The 24,297-nt window shown below is 31.2% G+C and overlaps 4 protein-coding genes across 4 annotated transcripts; 2 read left to right on the top strand and 2 right to left on the bottom strand.

The window, feature by feature from the left end:
- Positions 1–5: 5 nt before the first annotated feature.
- LOC119641760 (moesin/ezrin/radixin homolog 2) lies at positions 6–2,947 on the bottom strand. The gene is made up of 5 exons (XM_038040600.1): positions 2,042–2,947; positions 1,881–1,983; positions 1,601–1,810; positions 1,310–1,546; positions 6–1,249 (listed from the first exon to the last, which is right to left on the bottom strand). The coding sequence occupies exons 1-5, from the start codon at positions 2,590–2,592 to the stop codon at positions 455–457; spliced, it is 1,896 nt and encodes a 631-aa protein (XP_037896528.1). The 5' UTR covers positions 2,593–2,947; the 3' UTR covers positions 6–454.
- A 1,330-nt stretch (positions 2,948–4,277) lies between these two features.
- Positions 4,278–5,798, bottom strand: LOC119643469. Its single transcript, XM_038042822.1, has 2 exons — positions 5,697–5,798; positions 4,278–4,883 (listed from the first exon to the last, which is right to left on the bottom strand). The coding sequence occupies exons 1-2, from the start codon at positions 5,717–5,719 to the stop codon at positions 4,505–4,507; spliced, it is 402 nt and encodes a 133-aa protein (XP_037898750.1). The 5' UTR covers positions 5,720–5,798; the 3' UTR covers positions 4,278–4,504.
- A 363-nt stretch (positions 5,799–6,161) lies between these two features.
- On the top strand, positions 6,162–9,955 carry LOC119640607 (cdc42 homolog). The gene is made up of 4 exons (XM_038038764.1): positions 6,162–6,257; positions 8,195–8,496; positions 8,574–8,771; positions 9,705–9,955. Exons 2-4 carry the CDS (start codon positions 8,209–8,211, stop codon positions 9,792–9,794), a joined length of 576 nt encoding a protein of 191 aa, XP_037894692.1. The 5' UTR covers positions 6,162–6,257; positions 8,195–8,208; the 3' UTR covers positions 9,795–9,955.
- An 8,934-nt stretch (positions 9,956–18,889) lies between these two features.
- On the top strand, positions 18,890–23,429 carry LOC119635154 (venom carboxylesterase-6). Its single transcript, XM_038029770.1, has 7 exons — positions 18,890–19,156; positions 19,448–19,591; positions 19,703–20,251; positions 20,313–20,660; positions 20,787–20,961; positions 21,053–21,188; positions 23,166–23,429. Exons 1-7 carry the CDS (start codon positions 18,917–18,919, stop codon positions 23,377–23,379), a joined length of 1,806 nt encoding a protein of 601 aa, XP_037885698.1. The 5' UTR covers positions 18,890–18,916; the 3' UTR covers positions 23,380–23,429.
- The last annotated feature ends 868 nt before the right edge of the window (positions 23,430–24,297 follow it).

Below are 24,297 nucleotides of genomic sequence, written 5' to 3'. Positions count from 1 at the left end.
AACAAAAAAAAAAAGACTTAGTTCTTAAGAAGCTAACCAATATTTTTCAAATAGTTACATTATATTAAAAAAAGTTAACTGAAAAAGAGATTTACTTATAATGCTTTCTTGTTTCATTCGAAGAATTTTTTCTCTATAATAAATCCTAAACCTTAAAAATATTAAACCAACAAATTTTGTTTGAAGCCTAAGAATCATGATTAATTCGTTTCTCCTTTTTTTCTGCAAGCTTGAAATTATTGCCAAATTTCGCTTATCTGTGATGCGGTACTTTTTATTTTTTTATTTCCTTCTTTACAATATCGTTTTTTGTGTTTTTTTTTGTTTTGTTTTATTAATTAATGCTTTTCCTATAAAACTATTTAAAAAATGTATATAATTACGTTTATTTGTGTTTGTCTATTAATAGGATTTTCGAGCACCAGCTCAACTTAAGATCACTTGTAAAACTCTGTTACAGTTCTTCGAAAAATGCTACACGAGCTTTAGTTGAACCCGATTTTAGTTTCTTCAATGTCGAATATTTGGTTTCGCCCGCTTTCAACTGAGCCTCGCTTAGTATATCCAAATTGGTCTGATTTTCTTCAATCTTTAACAATTCAATTTCGGATCGTAGGGTTTGCAATTGATTCTGTACCTGTTTCGATTTTTTCATATACTCAAGGCGACTACGTTCGATCTCATTAGTTATCTGTTCCATTTCACTGTCAGTCAGTATAAATTCTTTCGTTTCAAATTCATCTTGTGAGTCGTCATGATTAAGATTTAAATCATTTGCAGTTAATTCGACGCCACCCGCCGTCTCATTGATATCCGATGCTGAGTTACTGTTAGTTAAAGAAGGCGTACTAATTGATGTGACAATATTATTGCTACTGTTATTGCAAACATTAATGGAAGATGTTTGAATTAAGCTCTCATCCGAATTCTTGCGACCACGATTGAGGAAATTTAGTAAACGAGCGGTAGCTTCACGTTCAGCCAACTTGGCACATATTAATTCTTTTCGCAATTTCTCTGCCTCAGCTTCACGCTTATCCTTTTCTACAGTGAGTTGATGTACAAAATAATCGGCATCACGAATTTTCTTTTCCAATTCCAGCTTTTCACGTTCGATCTTCATTTGCCGTTCACGCAAACGGTCCATTTCACTTTTGAAATGATTCGCTTTACACTCTGTTAGCTGCATTTGTTCTTCATTAACACGACTCTTTTCGAAATACAATTCCTTAGTTTCTTCGGACCGGCGCTATTAAAATGTGAGATACGAATATAAATTTATATTTTTCTAATTAATAACAAAATTTACCAATGCATCGCTGGCCATGCGCATTTCTTCCTGTAAATGCTCTAAACGTTTTTCTAATTCATAGCGATCTTTCTCTGCCTTTTCACGTAACTTTTTCTCCCTCAAGAATTTAGTTCGCTCCAATTGACGTCTTTGTTTTTCTTCCTTCGCTTGTGCTTTCATTTGCTGAATTTCCATAGTATCGGGCTTGCGACGTCTCATATAGAGATCATGGTTACCTTTGCAAAGATCCAAGATCTGTTCGGCAGAAAATTAAATCCTTCTCCAAGATACAATTTCATTTCAACTCACCATTTTATTTATATGCAAATCTTGAGAGTAGAATATGAAACTGGATACTTTAGCGTCCACCAGACGTATTGTAAACTTCTTATCATCAAAGCTGACATGGCGTATTTCATTCCATTGAAAAGTCGTTTTCGGAGTTAACTTATTATGATAGTCGTAAATATTTAGACCTACAGCGGTTACTCCCAACCAAAGTTTAGTTTTGTTTTTATTCTAAAGGAGTTTTTTTTTTTTTTTTTTTTAGTTTCAATAGATATTCACGTATTGAGAAGGTGCAACTTGCCGTTATAGGAAAGTAGTTAACCCCGTACATATCTAAATCTTGTGCTATTTTCAAATACTCCATTTCTACTTCATCGCGGGTCATTGGTTCGTGATCCATGTACCTAAACAGAATAAGAAGGAGCGTTAACAAGAGGCTTTTATTGTTTATTTATTACACACCATGTCTTAATGCGCTCCTCCCACATTTTCGGTGTCATTTGATATTGATCTGTTACTCCTTTTGGCAATAAATCCACACCCGCAAGCATACCGTCTTTGTAGGTTTCCGCATCATAAGGTCCATATTGAACGTGTACTGCATAGGATGCTAATAGCACTGAAGCTTCTGGACGACAATAGATATCCATGGATAGAATGCTTTGTTTAACTTGCAAAAAGAATAAATGTTGTGTTATCTCCTGTATCAGTTCTTCGCTAACATTTTCCGGAAAATATTTCGCATAGAAACTGAATACATAAAACCCGTTCGCTTGCAATTGCATGCGTTGGTCTTTGACTTTTTTATCCATTTTTAACCAGGCGACATGTCCGCGACTGTCCACGTACTGTAAACCAAAATACCAATACTCTCGCAAACCTATAGTCCGGCACACCAAATCGAATAGATCTTGACCGCTGGCCCTTTGCTCCAATTCAAATTCTAACTCAGAATCGAAGGTGATTACTTTAACCGGATAAACGCGTAATTTCTTACTACGAAACGGACTCATTCTTTTTCATAAAAATGATTTTAATTTCTTTTAAACGAAATTTCGCATCTAAAACCAAAACTTATGTACTGTGCTTGTACTACCGTCATTTATTTAATAAATAAATTTTCTTATTTCCCAGGCACTTAATTGTTGTTATTATTAATAACCCAGCATTGTTGTTATTGGCACTTTATGGTTGAAAATTAGTATATTTAATATTAAATTATTTCTGTAATTTTTACAATCATAATACTTTTTGTATAGAATTTATTCAAAATTTTATAATATCTCCTATAACACAAATTTCCTTCACAGACTTTTTTATTAACAACTAAACAAAAAAATATGTATAAAATGAGTAAAACAAAAACAACATCCGTAAATTGTCAAAAAAAAATTGCAAAACTAAAAAAGAGGTTTAGTTGGTTGTGTTCAAACGATAATAACGAAAACAGCTGTTGACATTAAAAAAAAAGAGAAAAAAACGCTATTTATATTGGTGTTTATTGTTGCGAATTTTATATCGTATGTGATTGTTGCCTTAAATCTAATATCGTATAGATTTTGTTGCTGTACGGTATCTATTTTATTGTTTAAAAAACTGGCACTGTGTGTGTTTATTGTTGCAAATTCTATATTTTGTTTATATTTGCCAAGCACATGCTACTGTTTACATTTCAAAAGGAAATCATTGCATTTTGTTGCTGTAAAAGTAGACATTAATAAGCATAACGAAATAAATCACTTTTAAAGTAGGATTGTCTGGATCAAAATTATTGAGCAGTGAACAAATTGCAGCGTTTCAGTTTGCTCCTCACTTTAATGCGCTTAATTAAGTTTATAAAATCGCTTACGAAGCATCTGCTTGATGACTTAAGAGATCATTTGTTGCAATCTAATTGAAAAAGTAAGGTAATATACTGCACCTCGTTCATAAAATATTTTTTTTTTCACGAGTTCTTAGAAACTCGGATGTTAATATCAATGCGAACCAATGCTCAGGATTGCAGTTTTTGGTCGAAAAAATATATCGCATTATTCGTAAAAATTGAAATGAAAACAAAAGCTTTACCGTTTAAAATTAAAGAAAAAAAAAAAAAACCATATTGTTCCCAATCTGGGCACTGCAATCTACAAAGTGCTTAAATTCGACTTTTATAGATATTATCGTAAATCACAGCTGAGGTCAACGATCTCACCAAAGTTTGCCTTTATGACAATAATTTTCTCATTTTTATATGTAAGGACTTGTACCATCACATTTCATGTACTTACTCTCTCTCACTCTTTCTCTCTCTTTCTCCTTCTCTCCTCATGTTTTATATAAATGCGAATCCTACGTACAAATGCGTGAATATATCGGAAAGAATAAAGCGATAGGAAACAGAAAAGTTACATAAAAATGTCCAATTATCGAATCTCTCGCTTATAGACTATGAATATTAATCTGTTATTAATGCTATCATAAAATGGAGACCAACATTTGTATATAAGCACGTCTATTTTCGCAATTCATTATGAAAACAACTGATGGATGATACGACACGTTACGCTAAATTGTGTAGCTAATCGGCAAAATGCTAATCGGCTGTATGCTGTTTTGCACATTCATGCGTTTACACGAACATTACACTTTATTGAAATGCAGGTAATCGAGACGAGTAAAACTATATAAATTTATTTGATTGTAAAATTTTTATTAAATAAAATTATTATATATCATTAAGAGTTCATTTTCTCATACTGAAAGAGTAGGTTTAGAATATTAATGAAAAATATATATTCGGTCATAAGCGCTCATGTTTTTTTACATATTTTGAGAAATTATTTAACTGCATAATTATCCTTTCACAGGAATGAGAACACTTTTTGTCGAAACAGATTTTTCTTCATTATCCTCAAATTATCACTCATTAATAATCAATCAGTTTCAGAGTGAACATCTTTTCAAACGCTCCATGTGCAATTCGTGCAATAGCTTATTTTTAGTATAATAATAGGGATTTTCTACTTCGTTTAAATCAGGATTGTAAGTAGCCTTTTGCACCACATCTATAGAGTCATGGGCTAATGATTCCATATGCTGTTGTTGCGTCAACGACTGAGTTATAATATCCTTCGGTACGTATTGGTGCTGCGAATGATGATTATTATTATTGCCTTGTATAGCTTGATATATATGATTATTATGCTGTGATTGTTGTTGATGATTAAGATTTGTGTCTTCGAAATTTGACAAATGCAAGTTATTGATCCGTTTAGACAATGGTGTCGATTCACATAGTAAATCGTCTTCGCGGTTACGTTTTCTATAAATATAGGGATATGTAGTTACAGTGAGTCTCATTAATATTGGGTGTTTTCGCTCAACAAAAAATAAACGCTTGTTAAACCTAGTCTATAGTGCAACCGTAAAAATTTATTTTGTCCCACTCGGGGACAAAATAAATATATAAAAAAACGAACATATAAAACATTGTTCCAACAGACAAGAAATTTAAATGACTTCAAGAGACGTAGCGTCATTAATGTTCGGTTTTTTCATATAAGGAAGCGTACGAAAGAAAAGAACAACATACTGTTAAAAATTAGTATTTGGTGGTGTATCCCTTTTGTTTAGTTTGCGTCATTCAAATGTTTTCTTATATTTTGTGTAATTCTTCTTGTGTAGAAACATATCATCTTACTTCATTCTTCATCCGCCTGAGTAGCCGAAGGCGAGGAATCTTGACTAGCAAGTCAATGGTCGTGGATTTGAATCTCAAGTGCGGTAGAGTTTTTAATAAAAGCCGATAGCCTTAGATGCTAGTGCTTTTAAGAGCTTAGTCTTAGAATTTATTTCTCTGGCGAAATTAATAATAATAATAATAAATAATACTTCATTCTTCTTGTAGTTTTTGCATTTTTTTTTTTATGCTTAAATATGTATTCCGTGGCAGGACAAAATAATAAAATAAATTTTTATGTTTGCACAATGGACTAGGTTTAATAAACGTTTATTTTTTGACGAGTGAAGAATCCCAATATTAATAAGACTCACTGTATGTAGTGAGCTTTTAAGTCGCACTAACACTCCATTTTATTATATTACGTATATTCTATATTTTTATTTACTTATCTACCTTTTGTCTATTAACACTGACATGATATTTTGCCGTATGCCGAGTTTTGTTTGGTTTAAAATTTTAGAAATTTAGCAAAATATATTCTTGATACACTCCTCTTCTTTTTTTTTTTTTTTTTGGTATGTTGAACAGAGATGGACTAAGCCAATAGATTTGTTGATACACTCCTCCTGTTAAAAAAATATAATTATATTCATTCTATGAAGTTTTTTTGACAATGCTGTCAATAAGCGATTGTTACAATTATGATTACCAGGTCTACGTGTATTGATGTATGAATAAGGGGATTAAAGGATAAAAGAAAATATGTCGTCATTGAATAAACTCGAGTATACTTACACAAAAAAAAAAAAAACCGAAGAAGATATTCATTTTACTACAATTTAGTAACGACCCTGTGCTGAAAATATATTGCATCAACGCTGTTTGTGTTGGTGGTGGTAGTGGTAGTGGTAGTGGACTAGTCATTTTCAGCACAAAGTAAAGAACAAGAAGGAAATTTTTTGAGCTCTCTTGCTGATCTGCCCAACCCATTAAACATTTATTGTAATAAAGACTGTAAGTAAATTTTATAATTATAAAGAATATTAAAGCAAATTTACATCACAAAGTATAGAAATTGATTGTCAAAATAATGAAAATATTAGTGAATAAATGTGTAGACGGCAATGAACCGTAGAAAAGAGTAAAACAAAAAAAAAAAAAAATGAAGCATTGATTGTGAAGTAAATTTCTAACCAGTGCAATAATGAAGATGTGTGCTTGTGTAGTGTGAGCATTGGGTATTTTATATATGAATTGTTATAGTGCAATGTCGTCTCGTTCGTTGCTTCCCAAAATTCTTTGTCACAACATCATAAGACCGGCAAAGCGTATAAACCTTTCAGACTTTAACTTAGTTTTAATGGTTTAGACAATTCCTCGTTTGCTTATCCAAACAGCCCTAAAAACTATTACTAAACTTTTGATATTTAATGGAACAATTGCTCTGCTCTGCTTTGTCGCTGCTACAGTGCGGTTTAATTGCTTTTCTTAGAGCAGCTTTTACAATTTTTTTTTTTTTTTTTGCGTTTGTGCTAAATTCCTAAAAACAAGTTTAAAAGCCAAATGTTTGCTGAATTGTCCAAAAATTACTGCTAAAGAACAATATTTGTTGTGATATTTTTCTTATAGGATTGCTTTTGAAAATTATTATTAACTTCATTGTTTTTCATATACAAATAGTAAAGTAGATTGTGAAGTCTTTTCCATTATGTGCGTAATTGAATTTGAGTCACCATATTCAAATTGCGTGTGGAAGCGAAAAGCAACGATCACTAATAAAGCATATAGAAAAAAATATATATATCACTCCACAGTATGTAGAACTAATTAACTTCCCGATTTTGCGATTCATTCACTATTTGATTCTCATCTCGTTCACCGTGTTAAGCACTGGAGTGTCTTGACTGTATTGTGTTAGAGAGTGCGGTGCTGTTCAATATTACTGGCCGCCGCCTTAGCATCCTGAGGAAGAAATTTATCCCAAAAAAGAATCGAGAGAATTTTGAGCAGCCCAAAAATAGCTGGAATGAAATTATGTTTTCTATTAGAAAGAACGTAGCGTTTATTTTTGATAATAAAAAGAAAAGAAAGGCCCGTTCTTACAATTTTAGACATAGGAGATTTTGCGTTTGAGAACCAGACTACTCAAAGTTGAATGTGCAATTTCAACTTAAAATGAAATTCATCTGGAAAATACGTGTATATGAGCCCATTTAACAGCCACTATCTTTACACCATATATGTTTAAGAAATGACATCTCTGTGATAACGTCGACTCTTACAAACTTTTGAGAATATATTAAAATTATGTTCATAGTTACGTTATGCTTTTGTATAGAAAGGTGACGCTGTCACGCGAACGATTTGCTGGGACGTAATTTTTCCTTCAACCACTACCAAGTGAGAAGCAGCCTTAATACTTGCCCATCTTATATGGCTAACAAGATTGTTATCATGCCTAAGTAGGCCACGTACATTTGGTTCTATATAACCATTAGCTCTTTATGTGTAACATGCGGCACGCAACCAATCCTGACAAGTAACTACGTAGATCTAAACTATAGTATGGCTTAAGATCTCTTGGTCATCGTTATTCATTTATTCGTTATTCTGAAAGTTTTCTTGGAGGATATTATCAACCTAATATACCATGCAAAAAAGGAAAAAGTGTAACAAGACGATGTTAGCCAATCAACGGTAAACACAAGAGCAAACAAGCGTAAATACTCTTCAGTATATATTTGTGGGAGGAAGGGAGGGGTAGTATTAACTTAGCGAATATTAACTCTTCATTATGCGATTCTGTTTGTCACGCTTTATTGGCAAATGGATTATAAAAAATTTTGTCTTGCTTTTATATATTTACTGGTTTTTACTTTCGTCTCCTTTTATGCCAGCACAGCGTATGTTATCAATTATCGCTATTGCAATGATATTATCTATGTTTACAGATTAATTAAAAACAATGCAGACGATTAAATGTGTTGTTGTGGGTGATGGTGCCGTTGGTAAAACCTGTTTACTCATCTCTTATACAACCAATAAATTCCCTTCGGAATATGTGCCCACCGTCTTTGATAATTATGCGGTAACAGTGATGATTGGCGGGGAGCCCTATACTTTGGGTTTGTTTGATACGGCCGGACAGGAGGACTACGATCGTTTGCGTCCCTTGTCGTATCCACAAACAGATGTATTCTTGGTTTGTTTTTCTGTGGTTAGTCCAAGTTCATTTGAAAATGTTAAAGAAAAGGTGAATATGAATGAAAAAAAAAAAAAAAACACCAAATTTATTTTTACTATGTTTTTTTCTGTTCAAATTGCACGCAGTGGGTCCCGGAAATAACGCACCACTGTCAAAAGACGCCTTTCTTGCTAGTGGGAACGCAAATAGACTTACGCGATGAAAGCAGCACTTTGGAAAAATTGGCCAAGAATAAACAAAAGCCAATTGGCATGGAGCAGGGCGAGAAGTTAGCCAAGGAATTGAAGGCCGTTAAATATGTGGAATGTTCCGCTTTAACACAGGTATAATGCATGAACACAAATAAAAAGTGCAAGTGAAAGAAAATTTAAATAATTAAGTCTAATTGTGTATAGCACACGGACGGCATAAATTTGAATTGAATGCAAAATATGATATGACTTTTTCGTATTCAAATTAAAATAAGCACACGTCCACTTCAAGTTTATATTGACAAGTGAACGCGTGCGAATCTTTTTGTATCTCTTTTTGTTTCTCTTAAGGCAAGCGCAAATCTGTTGAACACCTCCGCGCAATGAGAATAAAAAGAGATTGATTGCATTGAAAACGTTCTTATATGAAATTAAATTATATCGTCCAATCAAAAAGCAAAGAGAATTTCCAAATCGCGTGAATCTGATAACTTTTTTTTTGTGTTGGTAGGTTCTCAATCGACCTTTTTTGGCAGTGTCTTTCAAAATTACCATTGAGGCGTATTGAAATTTTACGTTGACGGCAAAGCATAAGGATTCTTACTAATTAATATTAAGAGTAAAGGGCTGTTGTGACGATAGCATGTCAAATATTACTTAGGTTAGGCAGACAACAATTCTAAGATTATGATGCCACGATCCTGCCACGTCAGCAGCAGTAATCCCTTCAATACCTAATGATAAAATTTGGACTGAAATTACTGAATTTTCCAGCATTTTCTTGCAAAATGCACAATACATATACGGGGCGGTAGTTATCCTATTCCTCAAATGTGGTCTCGACTAAGTTAATTCTATTTCTGAAACCTAAAAGGGAATTTGCAGAAGCCGATAAAATGAAAAAAAAATTTTTCATTGATCAAATCGAATGCATTAATTTTTTTTAAGCCATCTTCTGATTGTCTTTAATTTTTTTTTGCATCTGTAAAAAGCAAAAATCAATCTTTTTATCTTAAATTCTTCGTTTGTTTCATTTGTTTGTTTGCTTTTTGTTATTATTTACAGAAAGGTTTGAAAAACGTGTTTGATGAGGCGATTTTAGCTGCTTTAGAGCCACCAGAGCCATCCAAGAAAAAGAAGTGTAAATTTTTATAATTTTGTATGTAATTTATAAATGATATAATTTATATATTATTTAAATAACAACAATAACAGTAACAAAAAGAAACCAGAAAAAGCGTAACTTTTTTAAAATAATAACGTAACAACGTAACGTAATTAAAGAACCACTTTTTCTAAAAATTGAAAAGAAAAAATTGGCTTAACAATTGAAAAAAATAAAAACAAAATTTTCAAATAATTAAAAAAAGAAAAATATATATATATTAAAAGAAAGGCAAAAATAAGCAAAAGAAAAAATATATATATAAAATTATTTTCACATAATTTGGGTGAAAAATAAAGAGGGGGAAAAAAAAATAAAATAAAAATTTACACATTTATAAATAAAACAAAACACGAGAAAAAGAAATTGAACAAAATTCCACAATTGCTTATTTAAATTAAAAAAATATAACAATAATAATAATAATAATAATAAATTTATTATAGATACCAGAGAAGAAAGTTTGAATGGAAGAAATAGAATAAGTATTTAATAAAGAGAGAGAGAGAGAGAGAGAGAAAAAAATGAGTAAAGCAAAAGTAGCTGCAAATCTCAAAACAACGCCACTAAAATCAATTGAAATTTTTGTAATAAAAACAATAACTCTACCGTTTTTTTTAATTATGTGAATGGATATATGCGCCGCATATTTGATTCTCTTTGATCCAATGAAATTATCTGTATTCATTTAATTCATTTTTACATTTGAAATTGTATCACAATATGCTTAGATTTGTTTATTGAAAAACTAAATTATTTTTTTACACATAAAAGATCATATAATCAATTTTTTTTTCTATTCCCCTTTTTTTATATTCTCTTTTATATATAAAACGATTTTCATATCTTCTTTGCATTACTATCAGCTTTTAATTTGTAATTATCTTATACCAAACGCTATTGAAAGTAAGTGCATTTTCTCAATTTCTTTGTCCTATCAATTACGCATCAAAGCAATCTTCTTGATTGTTATTCGATTCTCCCACGCGACTTAATTCAATCTATCTGTCCGTCTAAGGAGCTTTGTATTCAAAGTTATCCCATATGCGATTAAAATTCTCATACTTTTTTCAAAGTCGACGCAGCAGAACATAGTGTGACTTGAAATTAATAATAATAATAATAATAATAATAATAAAAAAAATCTGATATCATATACTCCACGAATTATCGCAAATATCTATTTATTATTTCTTTTCTCCGTTCTCTTACTTCACACTTAACTTATTTACATTATTTAGTTGATCCTTTATTGGTTTTTATAAAACTATAAAACATCAAGCGTTAAATTCTAAAGCATATAGAAGATGAAAAATGAAAGAGACATTAATAAACAGCAACAATTGAAAAAACATTCAGTTAATAAGAAAAAAATAAGCAGTTAAAATATTTAATTAATAATAAAATAAATCATAAAAATGATTCTAGTTCTTCTGTAATAGTGAACTAATAATGCATTTTTAAGCGAAGCAAAAAACTTATTATTAATAATGATAATTATTATAAAAAAGAAAAAACAAAACAAAAAAAAACAAAATGATTAATAAAACATAAAAAAAAAAATCCATATTTTTATATATACAATTATCAACTTTTTACATTTACTATAATTTTTTTTAGGTTTTAGATTTTGTAATTAATAATTTCTAATATATATAAAATATATTACATACACCTATACACATACACAAACAACAACAACAATTATTACTAATAAATAAAAACAAAAAAAAATATTAAAAGTTTATTTTGTTGCATTTTCGTGTGAAAAAAAAAATAGTTAACCGTTCTAATTAGGTGTTTGCAAAAATTTTGATCAGCGATTTCACCAAGCAAAAATGTTCAAGAATTGGGAATCACCATGCAGTATACATAACGGTTGAATATTATGGTTTTGACCTTTGCCTACATAAAATAACAGTTTTTCGATTTAATATTTTATCGATTTATTCAGCGTACGTTGACGCTAATCATGAAAAACTCAAAATTGCATTTTCGACATTTGTTTCTGTTGTTATTCGATTTGAAGATATCTGCTGTCGAAGCCCACCAAAGACGTACAGAAGCTTATGATGATCCTGCTCCATCATATTCCAATTGTCGGTTTCCGGTGCAACGATTTAAAAGTGACGACATGAATTGACTAATAATGGGATTTTTTTTTTTTTTTGGCCACTTACTGCAAGAGTTGCCCGGAATACACTGTTGCAGCACGAATGAGAAGTTCTGCCACACCCAGCGAACTCGATCAGACATGATCTAATTACCACCTGTTCAGATCGGCGCAGCATAGTTTGGCCGACACGTGGATCCGCAAAGCTGTGGAGAAATGCGAAAATGGGTCAATATAAGTTCATTTGACATAATATCGCCATTTTATCACAAATATTGTAAAATGTTGTAAACAACGCTGGAAACTATTTTCGTTTATATATATATATTGTATCAATTTTCCATAATTTAATTCCATTTTCATGTGAAAAAGTGATCAAAACTTTTGCAAACACCGAATAAAAATGATTTCACGTCGATCGATCTTATCGATGTTATCGATATTATCTAAAACTTAACATCTGCTATGTATATGACATCATATATGTACGCCCTCATACATATATTCGCAAATAATAACTAACTAAACTAAAAGGGTTTGAGGAAAAATTTGAATATAACTAGCAAAGACACTTACCATATCTGTTAACAAATCTCTGTCAATGCTTTAACAAAGTTCTGTTAAATATCTAAACTTTCATATATAGTTGAATATGAAAGCCTACTCCTTCTTCATATTAAACAACGTAAAATATTCTTTTTTTATTCGTTTTGCCAAACCATCGAAAATCTCGAAAATTTAATAATTTCAATCGCAAATTTTTCCACCTGTAATCACATTTCTGTCTATAGAAAAATCTGCAACTAAATCAGTAAAAGCGCAAAACTGCTACTAAAGCTAATTGACGCTAAATGAAAATATTTCTCTTTGTTTTGCTGACGGCTTTGCATTTTCCCTTTGGTGCTGTTATTTAACAGAATCGTTTACCTTTGGTCGGTTATTTAATAGAATCGAATTCCTTTGGTCTGTTATTTAACAGAATCGAATCCCTTTTGTCGGTAAAGTTGGGCATTTGGTCTGTTATGTAACAGAATCGAATCCCTTTTGTCGATTAAGTTGGGCCTTTAACATTAGCTGCTTGGCGTTAACATTTTTGTTCAGTTGGGCATTTAACCATTTCTTTATTAAAAGCGACTCTGTGCTTTCAACAGGGAATTTAATCATTTCTCCGCTATAAAATTAATTTAATGTACAAAGATTTTCATCATAAAACTCTATAACACTATATATGAAAGGGAATTGAAGAAATCGTCCAGTCAAAATAATAATGTTTAGTAATGTTTAATAAAGTTTCGATGTTTAACTCTGCTTATATTTGATATGTTTAAGAATGTTGAAGAATGCTTAATAAGGTTTTGGTATTGAGATACAAAAGCATATTGCAAACAGGAAATGTTGCGTAAATTTATTAAAATATATAAATATAATGTTTAGGCGGTAGAGGAGTTGAAGAGATTTTCCAAGAAATGTTAGAAAGAAACCACGAGATGAATTATTATTATTATTTTAAGTTATAGCCACTCTCTCTCTCTCTCTCTCTCTCTCTCTGTCAGTATATTCTTGTGAATGCCTTGTTAATCTATGTATATGAAAATACCTTTCAAACAAACTAAACAAATTCAATTTCTCCCAACTCTGCAAACTATTTTTAATAATTTTTTCAAGTTTGATCTGCTGGTAGCGAAAAATGTCTATGGAAAAAGACCCAAATTTAAGACTCTAGCGCGACCCAACTAGAAAAGTTCACCTATATTCACCTCTATCACATGAATGTGAGCGGTAGACGTGTATTCTTCTATTTCTATTTCTATTTCTATTCCTACTGCGACTGCGACTGCGACTGCGTCCACGACAGCTCAAGTCTTCTTACATTTTGAGCGTATTTGTTGCACATTTAAATGGATCCGGAGATCCGAGGGTAGTTGTCCCTAGCTGCAGCGGGGTCGCTGGATGCAGTGCATCCCCTCGATTCGGCGCAGTTCCTAGGTATAGCGTAATCGCTAGGTGCAGCGCAGTCGTTGCATCATAAACGTGTATTTGGTTTTAATAATTATTAGAATTTGAATTTTTAGAAAATCGTTTAGCTTATGGGCCAACTCTTTTTGAAAATTCGAACATCATCTCATCGAATGATAAATAAATAGATAAAAAATGATTGCTACCGCAGTAAGCATTCAGCGTGAAATCTAACGCCAATTAATTCAAATTCTTCAGACGAAGTTTTATCAACAGATATGGTGGATTATGGTCTTTGCTAGATAAATTCGAATTTATCATTATCACGCGCCCTTAAATTTCTTTCAAGTTCAAGACTTTTCTTCCCATATGCGAGAAAGTTCAGTCTATCTATTAAGCCAGTAATAGAAATTGATTTCGTGACAAAAGCTACAATGATGTCATCTCTTAAGGAAAAGATAATTTCATTATTAATATCAATGATACTGACGAGAAAATTTTTGAAAGAAGAAAGTTGTGGGTCGTTAGATTCATTAAATAACGTTAATGTTAATTAATTTTCTTATCAGGTTCGAATTGCCCTCTAAAGCATAGGTCGATGTTGTTTTTAAGGTCACGATCGTCATTTTAACGGACGTACAGATGGACACGAGTACATTTCAAATCGATGCTGCTATTTACGCTAATCGAAATCATTAAAATATAAAAGTTAAAGCGAAAATTAAGAGAGAAAAAAAAAAAAAAAAAAAAAAACATAAAAAAAAAGACTATAAAAAAAATATATTAAGAAACAATATATCCAATTTAATCATTTTAACAACTTATAACAAAATGTATTAAGCAGTAACTGCTGAGCAAGCATATAGAAAACAACATTAGCATCAAATGGTTTTTTTCCCACCTGCTTGTAATGAACATAATTTTTTCCTACGTAATGGTAAATTAATTACAATTTTAAGAAATATGAAAACTCTCAAGACTTTGAAGCGAATACTATAGATATCGGCAAACTTGAATGGTTTATGTGATTAACTGAGCCAATGGATTGGAAAATCGAAATGCTCGCCTTCACCACTTTCACTTTTACATGCCAATGCCAATATTTGAACTGAATTATATTTCGATATCCATTCGATATCCATTCCATTCCGTTCCGTACCATTATTATAGTTCATTCAAAGCGTTCGACTGAAGGACACAAAAAAGACATAATTAGTTCAACGTGAACTTCGATTCACTTAATAATATCTGCACATGATATCTGCACAATTCCTGATGAGTTTATATCGCTGTTGTAAACGGTATAACAAATTTAATGTGCCATAAATTTTTTCTTTCACATATACATATACAAATAACATATATATATATATATATATATATATATATATATATACATATATCTTTTAGAAGTTTTCGACAAAGTGGCTTGGCATTGTATACCAAAAATCTGAAGTGGTTGGTGTAGTGACAAAAAACACACTTAACTATGTACATAACTCTTTTTTATCCTATATCTGATCAAAAAGCATTAAACTTGTTATTTACGAACCTAGCAATAGTTAAGCAAGCGAACAAACTAACTATTTTAACTATTGTATAACGACGAATTGTAGATCCCCAACACCAGTCGAAACATTCGAAAACATTCATATAAATAAAATTTAGAAAATTTTGGTTTTTTGATTTTAAAGTTTCACAAGCAAGCACTTACTGCGTACTTTTTGTTTTTTATTTTTATATCTTTGGCACAAATGTTTGCAGTCAAAGCAAAATTTACGACAATCCAAATACGTCATTAAGTGTGTGCAAATGTATAATTCGACACACACACACACACACAAGTACTTGAAATAGATGCAACTTTTATTATACCGATTAATTCAGAAAGTGATTTTTCTAATTTTATCTATCCGTCTGTCCGTCTGTCCGTCTGTCCGTATTGTATTCTCATGTTAAACGTACAGATCGCTAATTTTCGAGATATTTTGATAAAATGCTGTACATTGATGTGTTTTGGGCAAAGAACAAACGCTATTGAGAATGGCTTGAATCGGACCACGTCATCGATCCCCACCCCTATATCACATTTGATTTTGAAAAGTCGATATTTTTCTCTTTTGAGACGATAGATAGCCTGGCAAAAAGGGAGAAACTATTAAATTTTTAGGAACTACAGGTGGTCTTATTGCACCGATTTTCAAAACTTCCGAATTTTTTTGGATGTAATCAAGATTTCAATAGCAGAACGCACAAACACACGCCATCAATTAATTTCATAAGTCTCTTCATCGATGCATATATCCAGGCGTTACAAACACATTTAATACAAAATACAAGTTGATGCACTTTAAAATGTTAAAGCGGTTTATGTGTTGAGCATAATTAGCGTATAAACTGTAAATGATCCCTTTTGTGTTGTTTATACGAAATATTTTATTTAAAAAAAAGGCAAATTAAGATCAACATATAATTTGCAAAAAAAAAGTTGAAGATGTTTATTTAGAAAAAAAGGAACAAATATTACCTTTTCACTTCAATTATGGAACGATCTGTCGACGAATATCGATACTTTTTGAACTTGATTTAGTTAACTATCATACGGAAACCAAGCTTTATCGATATAAATAAAAATGCAAGTCTATTAAATAATGCTTTTGTAGCAAGACATACGGACAGACACTATAGAAATAATATTTCTTTTAATGCTTATCAATAATTTTTTATGCTTAGTCCTTTCACAGATCTCACCACATATATTTACTAAAGGTTTCAAAATGTTTTGCAAATCTTCTATACCTGTAATGTAGCATAGAGCAATAATCAAAAATCTGTAAGTTTCTCGCCAGCAGAATCATCTATCAGTGATAATCACAAATCTCACACCACTATGCTACACTTTAAGATATTGCGATAAATTTTATTTGAGTGACCGAAATTCGAAAGTCAAAAGCATTTGAAAAAAAAATAATAAAAACAAAGGATATACTATATATATAAAGAAATAATATAATAATTCATTTTCGAAAGGAAAACTTGAGACAACGAAATTTTTATTTCGATTCCGTGATAGGAAATTTTGTAAATTGTATCATAAACTTAAGTTAAAATTTTTTGTTAATTCGCGCGATCAAACATTAGCTGTCAACAGCTAAGCAAACTATACCGAAAAACTCTTGCTTGTTGAAAACGCTTCTGTTTTTCTTTTTTCTTTTTTTTTTTTTTTACTCACATTACTAATACGTAAAGTAAAGTAGTTTGCCATGTCATTTATGATATCCAAAAAAAAAAGGAAAAAAAAAAAAAAAACCCACCCTAAAGAGTAACTAACTAACTTATTCATGTTTCTTAATTGAATGTTAGATTTAAAAGGCATCAAGTCGCAAAAAATGCATAAACACACAAATAAATACACTCTTATACATATTTTATTAAAATTAATTATTAATTAATTAATCAGTAAATGTATTCATAATTACAATATTTTGCACATTTCTAGGTATAATTAACTAAACTAAAATCGAACAAGTATTCGAAAATTTCATTAACATTAACAAACATTAGATGAGATGAGATGAGATGATCTCTTGCAAAAAAAAAAAAAAAAAAAAACAAAAAAATTGAAAAATGAAAAATGAAAAAAAACACTTTAAACAATTAAAGAGTAAAGAATTCCCGTTACAACTTCCATGACATTAGGTTATTGAACTCTATATAGATGAAAAAGGAAATCAGTTATCAAATAGTTTTAGCTAAGCAAGCGCAATTGATTTGCTACGACTTTATTAGATAAGTGTTTAAGAAAACAACGATTGTTTTTCGCATAAAATATTTCATGATTATTGTTAAAGTTTCTTCTGTTTTTTTTTTTTTGTTTTTTTTTTTTTTCCCCAAAAACCAAAATACGCGCACATAGTAGTAGTAGCAGTAGTAGTAGTAGTAGTAGTAGTCGTCGTAGTGAACATGCATACAATACAGATATATAAGACAAAAAAAATATCGTAAGAAGAGAAGATAATTTTTCACTTACTTCGAATCCGCTGTACCTCTCATCTACGAAACTAAGAATATAGTTTACAATCTAATTTTAATTCTTAATTATCTGCCGCTAAGAGTTCATCTTTTTTCAATGGAACAAATGAATTCCGAAATCTATATATGATTTGCGTTAATATATTTATATGCGCTAGACTTTTGAGATGATCGGGTCACATTTGTCAACCCGATCCATTTTTGTTTTTTTTTTTTTTTTTGATATACTTAAGTACGCAGAAATATGCATATTTTACGTAAACTTTCCAAAGAAAGTCAATTTCATTGGAATCAATTAAAAAAATGGGGCGTAAATGAGTCGCGCGAAAAAAAAACCCATTGAAAAAAATGAAAAGTGAAGCCTATACCTTCAATTTGTAATTGTATATTTTCAGTAGCAGTTCCCATCTTATACCGGTTATTAATGTGAAGCTAATATGAATAATATTTTAAACGCATGCAATTTTACGCCACGTAAAACTAGTCCCAATGACTTTTACGTTCATCCAATTAACACCTCATTAGCGATTAATATATGAATATATTAAATAACTATGTACGCTACTCATGCATTCAAAGTAAATATTATTAAAATATCGTAACCGATTTTAAGTCCATTTGAATAATAAATTTCTCAAGTTTGTATGTTCTGTACTGAGCTCTTGTCTGCGATCTTGGAATTTTTCTAATTTTTCATTACACGAACTAGAACAATCGATTCAAAATATCTCTGTGTTAAAAAGAGCGTACATACGTATATACGTACGTACGTATTGTACGTAGACGGGTGTAGTCTTTTCTATTTGATTGAGTTCGTGAAAAGAACATAATTTTGCCGCGACATGCGACACATACGCAATACGCAATAACGAATTCAATATACGTTTCGATAAGTAGTTCAGGTAACAATAAGATATTACTACGAGAATTTTGTTTGTTTTTTGCGGCTATAAAATACATCCACTTTAGCGCAATGATCTTCAGTTAAGATTTTAAATTCGCATAAATAAGATGTTTAAAGAACAGGTTCAACGATTTCTTAGCGGCTCATTTGTCGTTACGTTTATTATTCTCAATCTGTTAAACGATGAAATTTTAACGGAAGCCCGGACGTCTAGCAATTTGAAAGTTCAACTTCCCCATGGCGGTATATTAGTCGGCCGCCATTTGAGTACGCATAAGGGTCGACATATGAGGGCTTTCATGGGCATACCCTATGCCCAACCTCCTATCGGGGAATTACGTTTTAAGGTATGCTGTGACAGTGATTTCAATAATTGTCAATATGTAGGAAACAAAAATAAAAAAAATAAAAGAAAACCTAACAGCGTATTTTCCAAGAAAACTGTTTACTCAGAGGTAATCAACCGACACAAATGATTGTTTTTCTATATACGTTACGTTAATACCGGCCGTGCAACGAAAATAACATGTTTTAAAAATAGTTCATAAATTTAATCAATTCATATTGATTCGGTTTAATATCAACTAAAAAAAAAAAAAAAAAAAAACCAGTTCAAGATGCACACCTTTCAATTTTAGCCACCTGTCCCATATGGCTCATGGAAGGGTGAAAAGTTGGTGATAAAAGATTCTTTTAAATGCATACAACGCGACCCGTTTCGTCGCGACCAGGAAGTTGAAGGCAGTGAGGATTGTTTGTATATAAATATTTATACACCAGAGGTAAATGACTGATGCACATACATACTTATATACATGCATACACACACACACACACACACACACATTCATGCATATATGCATACATTTATTATTAAAAATTTTTTTAAAAAGAAAACCAATATCTCTGAACCTCTACCGGTAATGGTATGGTTTCATGGCGGCGGTTGGGAATGCGGTTCTGGCATTAGTAGCTTCTATGGCCCTGACTTTCTTCTTGATTATGATATCATATTGGTATCAGCTAACTTTCGTTTAGGCGCTTTGGGATTTTTGAGTACCGAAACCGTACATTGCCCGGGCAATTACGGCTTAAAAGATCAACAAGAAATTTTAAAATGGATCCAAGTAAATATTCAAGCATTCGGTGGCAACCCGAATAGTGTGACAATATTTGGAGAAAGTGCTGGCGGTGCTAGTGTCACCTATCATATGCTATCATCAAAATCTCAGGGACTCTTCCACAAAGGCATAGCTCAATCGGGTACTTACTTTAATCCTTGGGCTCAGCCCGCTCATAAAGGTGTAGCTGCAAAACGGGCCAACAAAACCGCTCTACTTCTCGGCTGTTATCATAAAAACAGCAATGACTGGCCGGAAATTATAAATTGTTTAAAACAACAATCGGCCTACAATCTAACTGCTATTGTTTATGATCTCTTTGTAAGTAATTTATTCTACTTCTACAAGTCTTTGATTTATAAAAAACATTTATTTACTCTAGGAATGGGATACTGATCCTATGATACCCTTTCCACCGGTTATTGAGCCAGATCATGCGGAAGCATTTCTTACCGTTCATCCTAGAAATCAATTGCAACCCCATGGCCTAGCCTTGCCTTTGATGATTGGCGCCACTTCGGAAGAAGGCCTTTTAAAAACTGCTGCCTTGTTAAATTTACCCGAAATTCTTTACGAATTTAAAACTAAATTTGAACAAATTTTGCCCATAATACTTTATTATGATCATTTACCCGAGAAAGATCAACACGATATAACTGAAAAATTGAAATATTTTTATCTGAAAGATGGCCATAATTATGATAAACATAATTATCAAAATATTACGGATGTAAGTGTAAACCCAACAATCGGGCAAAAAGAGTTTGTTCCTTACGTAATTCAAACTTGACATACGCTCTGAAAAAGAATTCAATTCGATATGAAAAAAAATATTTGATGTACTATTTATATGCAGCTAATATCTGATGGATGGTTTTTGGCCGGCATCGATGAATACATACGTTTGCGCATGAGTAACTTGCTTACACAAGCCCATAATAATGCCGGCCCAACTTATGTATATATGTTTGAGCATAAAGGATCCGCCAGTTTCTCTGAATTGTTTCATGGCGGCAGAGAAGATTACTACGGTAATTGTAGAAAAAAAAATAATAATAATAATAAAAATAACTAAGTAAATAAAAGCAGACTTAAGTAAATGCATTTTTTTTTTTTTTTTAGGGGCTTGCCATGCCGAAGAATTGCAATATTTGTTTCCAATTGCACGAGAATTATTTGTAAGTGCCGCACCAACAAATAGCGATTTGAAATTACGCGATCTTATGCTACAATTGTGGACTAATTTTGCCTGGAATAGGTTCGTATAAAACTTTGTGTGTATGTGTGTGTGTCAAATTAAATCGAATTTTGTTCGCATACATTATTAGGTAGCTTTACGCGAATATATCGAATTGACAATGGCAATTACAACTGCTACGGCATCACTATTTCATCAGTTATAATCGCCTTAGATATTCTGTAAATTTGTAAATAGAATCCCTATTACCATGATATTCGAAATTTCATTGCTTGAGTTAAAATCCAGAATATTTCAGCTGATTCAGTGTTTTGCGAACTAATTTTGCTAATCGTCATAAATCGATTACGAATATACTTACGCCTATTGAAAATCTTGAGCAAGACTTGACAGCTAACGCCAATATAAAGTTTGCAATGTCAAAATATTTCTTTTTTTGGCCTAATAGATTGTTTGAACTTTTTAGAATATGAGAGAAAAAATTAATTACGTAAAATGAACTTTTTCGTCGAAATTTCGAGCTCTTTCTCAAACGTTCTAACAAGAACGCCCGGCTAAAAGAGATTTACTGCCAGAAAGTTGCAACTTAATATCTTACCCGTTGATTTCTAACTCATCCTACACCCTAACAGATGTCTTTAGAAAGTATGATCACGCATATATATATATATATATATATAAATATATATAGACCATTTAAAAATATTTGCAAATAAAATTCCGTTAGCGTTGCTTCATTGAGACGATCGCTAAAGTGACGTAAGATTGAGAGCGATTTGAAATCTTTCGACGAATTCGACACTTTCTTAACGTTTTCTTATGGCATCGATGTATTCAGCAAGAAAGACAGTTTCTAGCAAGGAAGAAGGACAATGAAAAGAAATATTTTCATATAGCAGGGGACGTCTTCACAATCATGGGGATTACGCACTAACGAAAGAAAGAAAGAAAAATAATAAGCAATTTGTTACAAAAACAAAAGCCACGGCCATAATATATTTTAAAATGTTGAACGCACTTTTCAGAAAGGCCTGCAACAACATACATAAATGCAACAATTTTCATTTGTTTATTTATCATTTTTTACAACGCTTTTAAAAGTGCATTCCGAGAAGCGATATGAACGAAAAATGCTCGCTACATTAATTTCAACATATTTTATTAATAAAAAGATTGTCATTAATGAAAATTTTCCATTCAAATACGCGCCCACCGTACTTCTCTAGCTATAGGCATACAAATGAAAGGATTTGTTAAAATTTTTTAAAATTCAATTTCGCATCACTTACACTGCCTGCCTTTAGCTTAAAGATGATACTGATTGCAAGAGTTACATCCTCCTTGAAGCATTAGCATTCTATTAATTTGACCTGCATTTCAATAACAACTGTTAGGCATACACTTGTTTTTGGTCCGTGACAGTAACATCACTAACATTAAAAAAAAAAAAAAAAATTAAATAATTTGAATATTGATAAATATTAATATTAGTGCATAAATAATTTCAAATGTTGGCAAAAATCTATCTTATAGTATTCAAGTAATTGCCTCATCTTACTGATTGCTTGTAAATCGAGGCAAATGTTGCAATAAATTCACTTGTCTTGCATGCTATTTTTTTAATATTTTTTAAATTCAATCCTAGTAAAACTCATACCGACTTGTTTTTCCTTAACAAAACCCTCAGGCTGCTTAACGACTATGAATATTGTGATTAAAACATTTTACATGCCATTAGTTCCTGCATTACAATACAACCCAACCATTAATAGATGGAATCAATCAATCTCTGTCTACTTCACCTAACAACAATCACATAATTTGTTGAAAGTATGCTTCAAATTTTTATGCAAATAAAAAAACAAAGAGAATCTATTCGCCTGACAGATATTTTAAATCTGATCTGTTAATATATATATATATGTATATATATATATCTGTTTAACAAAACGTTTTCTTTTTTCTACAGTAACGAAGCATTTCAATAATTTGCTTGAATCTGATTTTTTTTTTTTTTTTTTAATTTTTAATATACAGTAACCCCACGCCCGATAATTTCCAAGCCGATGACAAATGGTTACCAAGTAAAGTATATCCGGTGTATTATGCAAAAATTGGCAACAAGGATTCTGATAATTCAGATGCTCTTCTATTTGACTACAATACTAATATGTATAAGGAGCGTTTAGACTTTTGGCATCAACTTAAACCTCATGTTCGCTCACAAGAATTTCATCACGATGAGTTATGAAAATAAAACATAAGTATTTCTTTTGAATTTATTTATAATCTTTTTTTTTTTTTTTTTTTTTTTTTGTATGTTTTGTATTGTTTTTTTTCTTTTTTTTTTTTGTTACTTTTTTTTTTTTTTTTTTTTTTTTTTTTTTATTTTTCTTTTTTGAAATAAAGTTAAGGTTTATTTTTTACTTTTATACAACATTTTATCTTTTTATTTGTATGAAGTAGCAACTGTTTTACTTATCTAAAATCTTTTGTGTCTTATTAGTTTTACGATATAACTTCTAGGTCTGCATTTATTTACTTTACTACTACATGTTATTGTTTTAAAACACAGACGACGAATACGAGAAAAGAGAATGCTTTACTCTCATGATAGTCAGAAATTTTATAAAACACAGCCGTTTAGTTTTCGCATGCGAGAATAAAGTTTGCAGCAAATTTTCAAACCCCCATTAATCTTCACATTCTGCTTATAATTTAGGAAATATTTGTATCGGTGTAGTAACGTTACGAGAAACCGCACTCATTCTTACTATCACTTTTTTTTTTTAGACGCACGACCTAAGAGAGCGAGTACATTTTTTTTTTTCTACTACTTTTGTAATGCAACAGGAAAAAAGACCTTTCTTCTACGAAAATGCGATATTCTAAATTGACGTCTGGGTATGCAAGTTTATCGCCCGGTTTATCGTTTACCATTGAAACTCTGTATAGAAAAATGTAACTTTTGGTCCACATACTTTGTATTAATTCGACATATCATATGATATTTAAATGCAGTCGTTTCTTAAGCATATGGCATATTCGCAATAGATGGATACCCAAAGTCAATTTAAAATGAAAAAAAAAAAATAAATAAATAAATAAGTAAATGAAAAAACGAAGGAGAAAAGGCGCCGCACTTAATTACGTCTTCATATTGTAGTAG

This window comes from Glossina fuscipes, unplaced genomic scaffold, assembly GCF_014805625.2.
Source record: "Glossina fuscipes isolate IAEA_lab_2018 unplaced genomic scaffold, Yale_Gfus_2 0, whole genome shotgun sequence".
In the NCBI taxonomy this organism is placed as follows: Eukaryota; Metazoa; Arthropoda; class Insecta; order Diptera; family Glossinidae; genus Glossina; species Glossina fuscipes.
Note: the sequence above shows the minus strand (reverse complement) of the source record. Positions and strands in the feature narration are given on the sequence as shown.

What these genes read in the sequence shown, in the direction of transcription:
- LOC119641760 (XM_038040600.1), bottom strand. Translation starts at nt 2,592, where the DNA reads ATGAGTCCGTTTCGTAGTAAGAAATTACGCGTTTATCCGGTTAAAGTA. An exon ending in GAGGAGCGCATTAAGACATG is followed by an intron (nt 1,984 to 2,041) that starts GTGTGTAATAAA and finishes TATTCTGTTTAG; the next exon opens with GTACATGGATCACGAACCAA. An exon ending in GCATGGCCAGCGATGCATTG is followed by an intron (nt 1,250 to 1,309) that starts GTAAATTTTGTT and finishes ACATTTTAATAG; the next exon opens with CGCCGGTCCGAAGAAACTAA.
- LOC119643469 (XM_038042822.1), bottom strand. Translation starts at nt 5,719, where the DNA reads ATGTCAGTGTTAATAGACAAAAG. An exon ending in TCAGTGTTAATAGACAAAAG is followed by an intron (nt 4,884 to 5,696) that starts GTAGATAAGTAA and finishes CTATATTTATAG; the next exon opens with AAAACGTAACCGCGAAGACG.
- LOC119640607 (XM_038038764.1), top strand. Translation starts at nt 8,209, where the DNA reads ATGCAGACGATTAAATGTGTTGTTGTGGGTGATGGTGCCGTTGGTAAA. An exon ending in TTGAAAATGTTAAAGAAAAG is followed by an intron (nt 8,497 to 8,573) that starts GTGAATATGAAT and finishes AATTGCACGCAG; the next exon opens with TGGGTCCCGGAAATAACGCA. An exon ending in AATGTTCCGCTTTAACACAG is followed by an intron (nt 8,772 to 9,704) that starts GTATAATGCATG and finishes TATTATTTACAG; the next exon opens with AAAGGTTTGAAAAACGTGTT.
- LOC119635154 (XM_038029770.1), top strand. Translation starts at nt 18,917, where the DNA reads ATGTTTAAAGAACAGGTTCAACGATTTCTTAGCGGCTCATTTGTCGTT. An exon ending in CTATTGTTTATGATCTCTTT is followed by an intron (nt 20,252 to 20,312) that starts GTAAGTAATTTA and finishes TATTTACTCTAG; the next exon opens with GAATGGGATACTGATCCTAT. An exon ending in ACTAATTTTGCCTGGAATAG is followed by an intron (nt 21,189 to 23,165) that starts GTTCGTATAAAA and finishes TTTAATATACAG; the next exon opens with TAACCCCACGCCCGATAATT.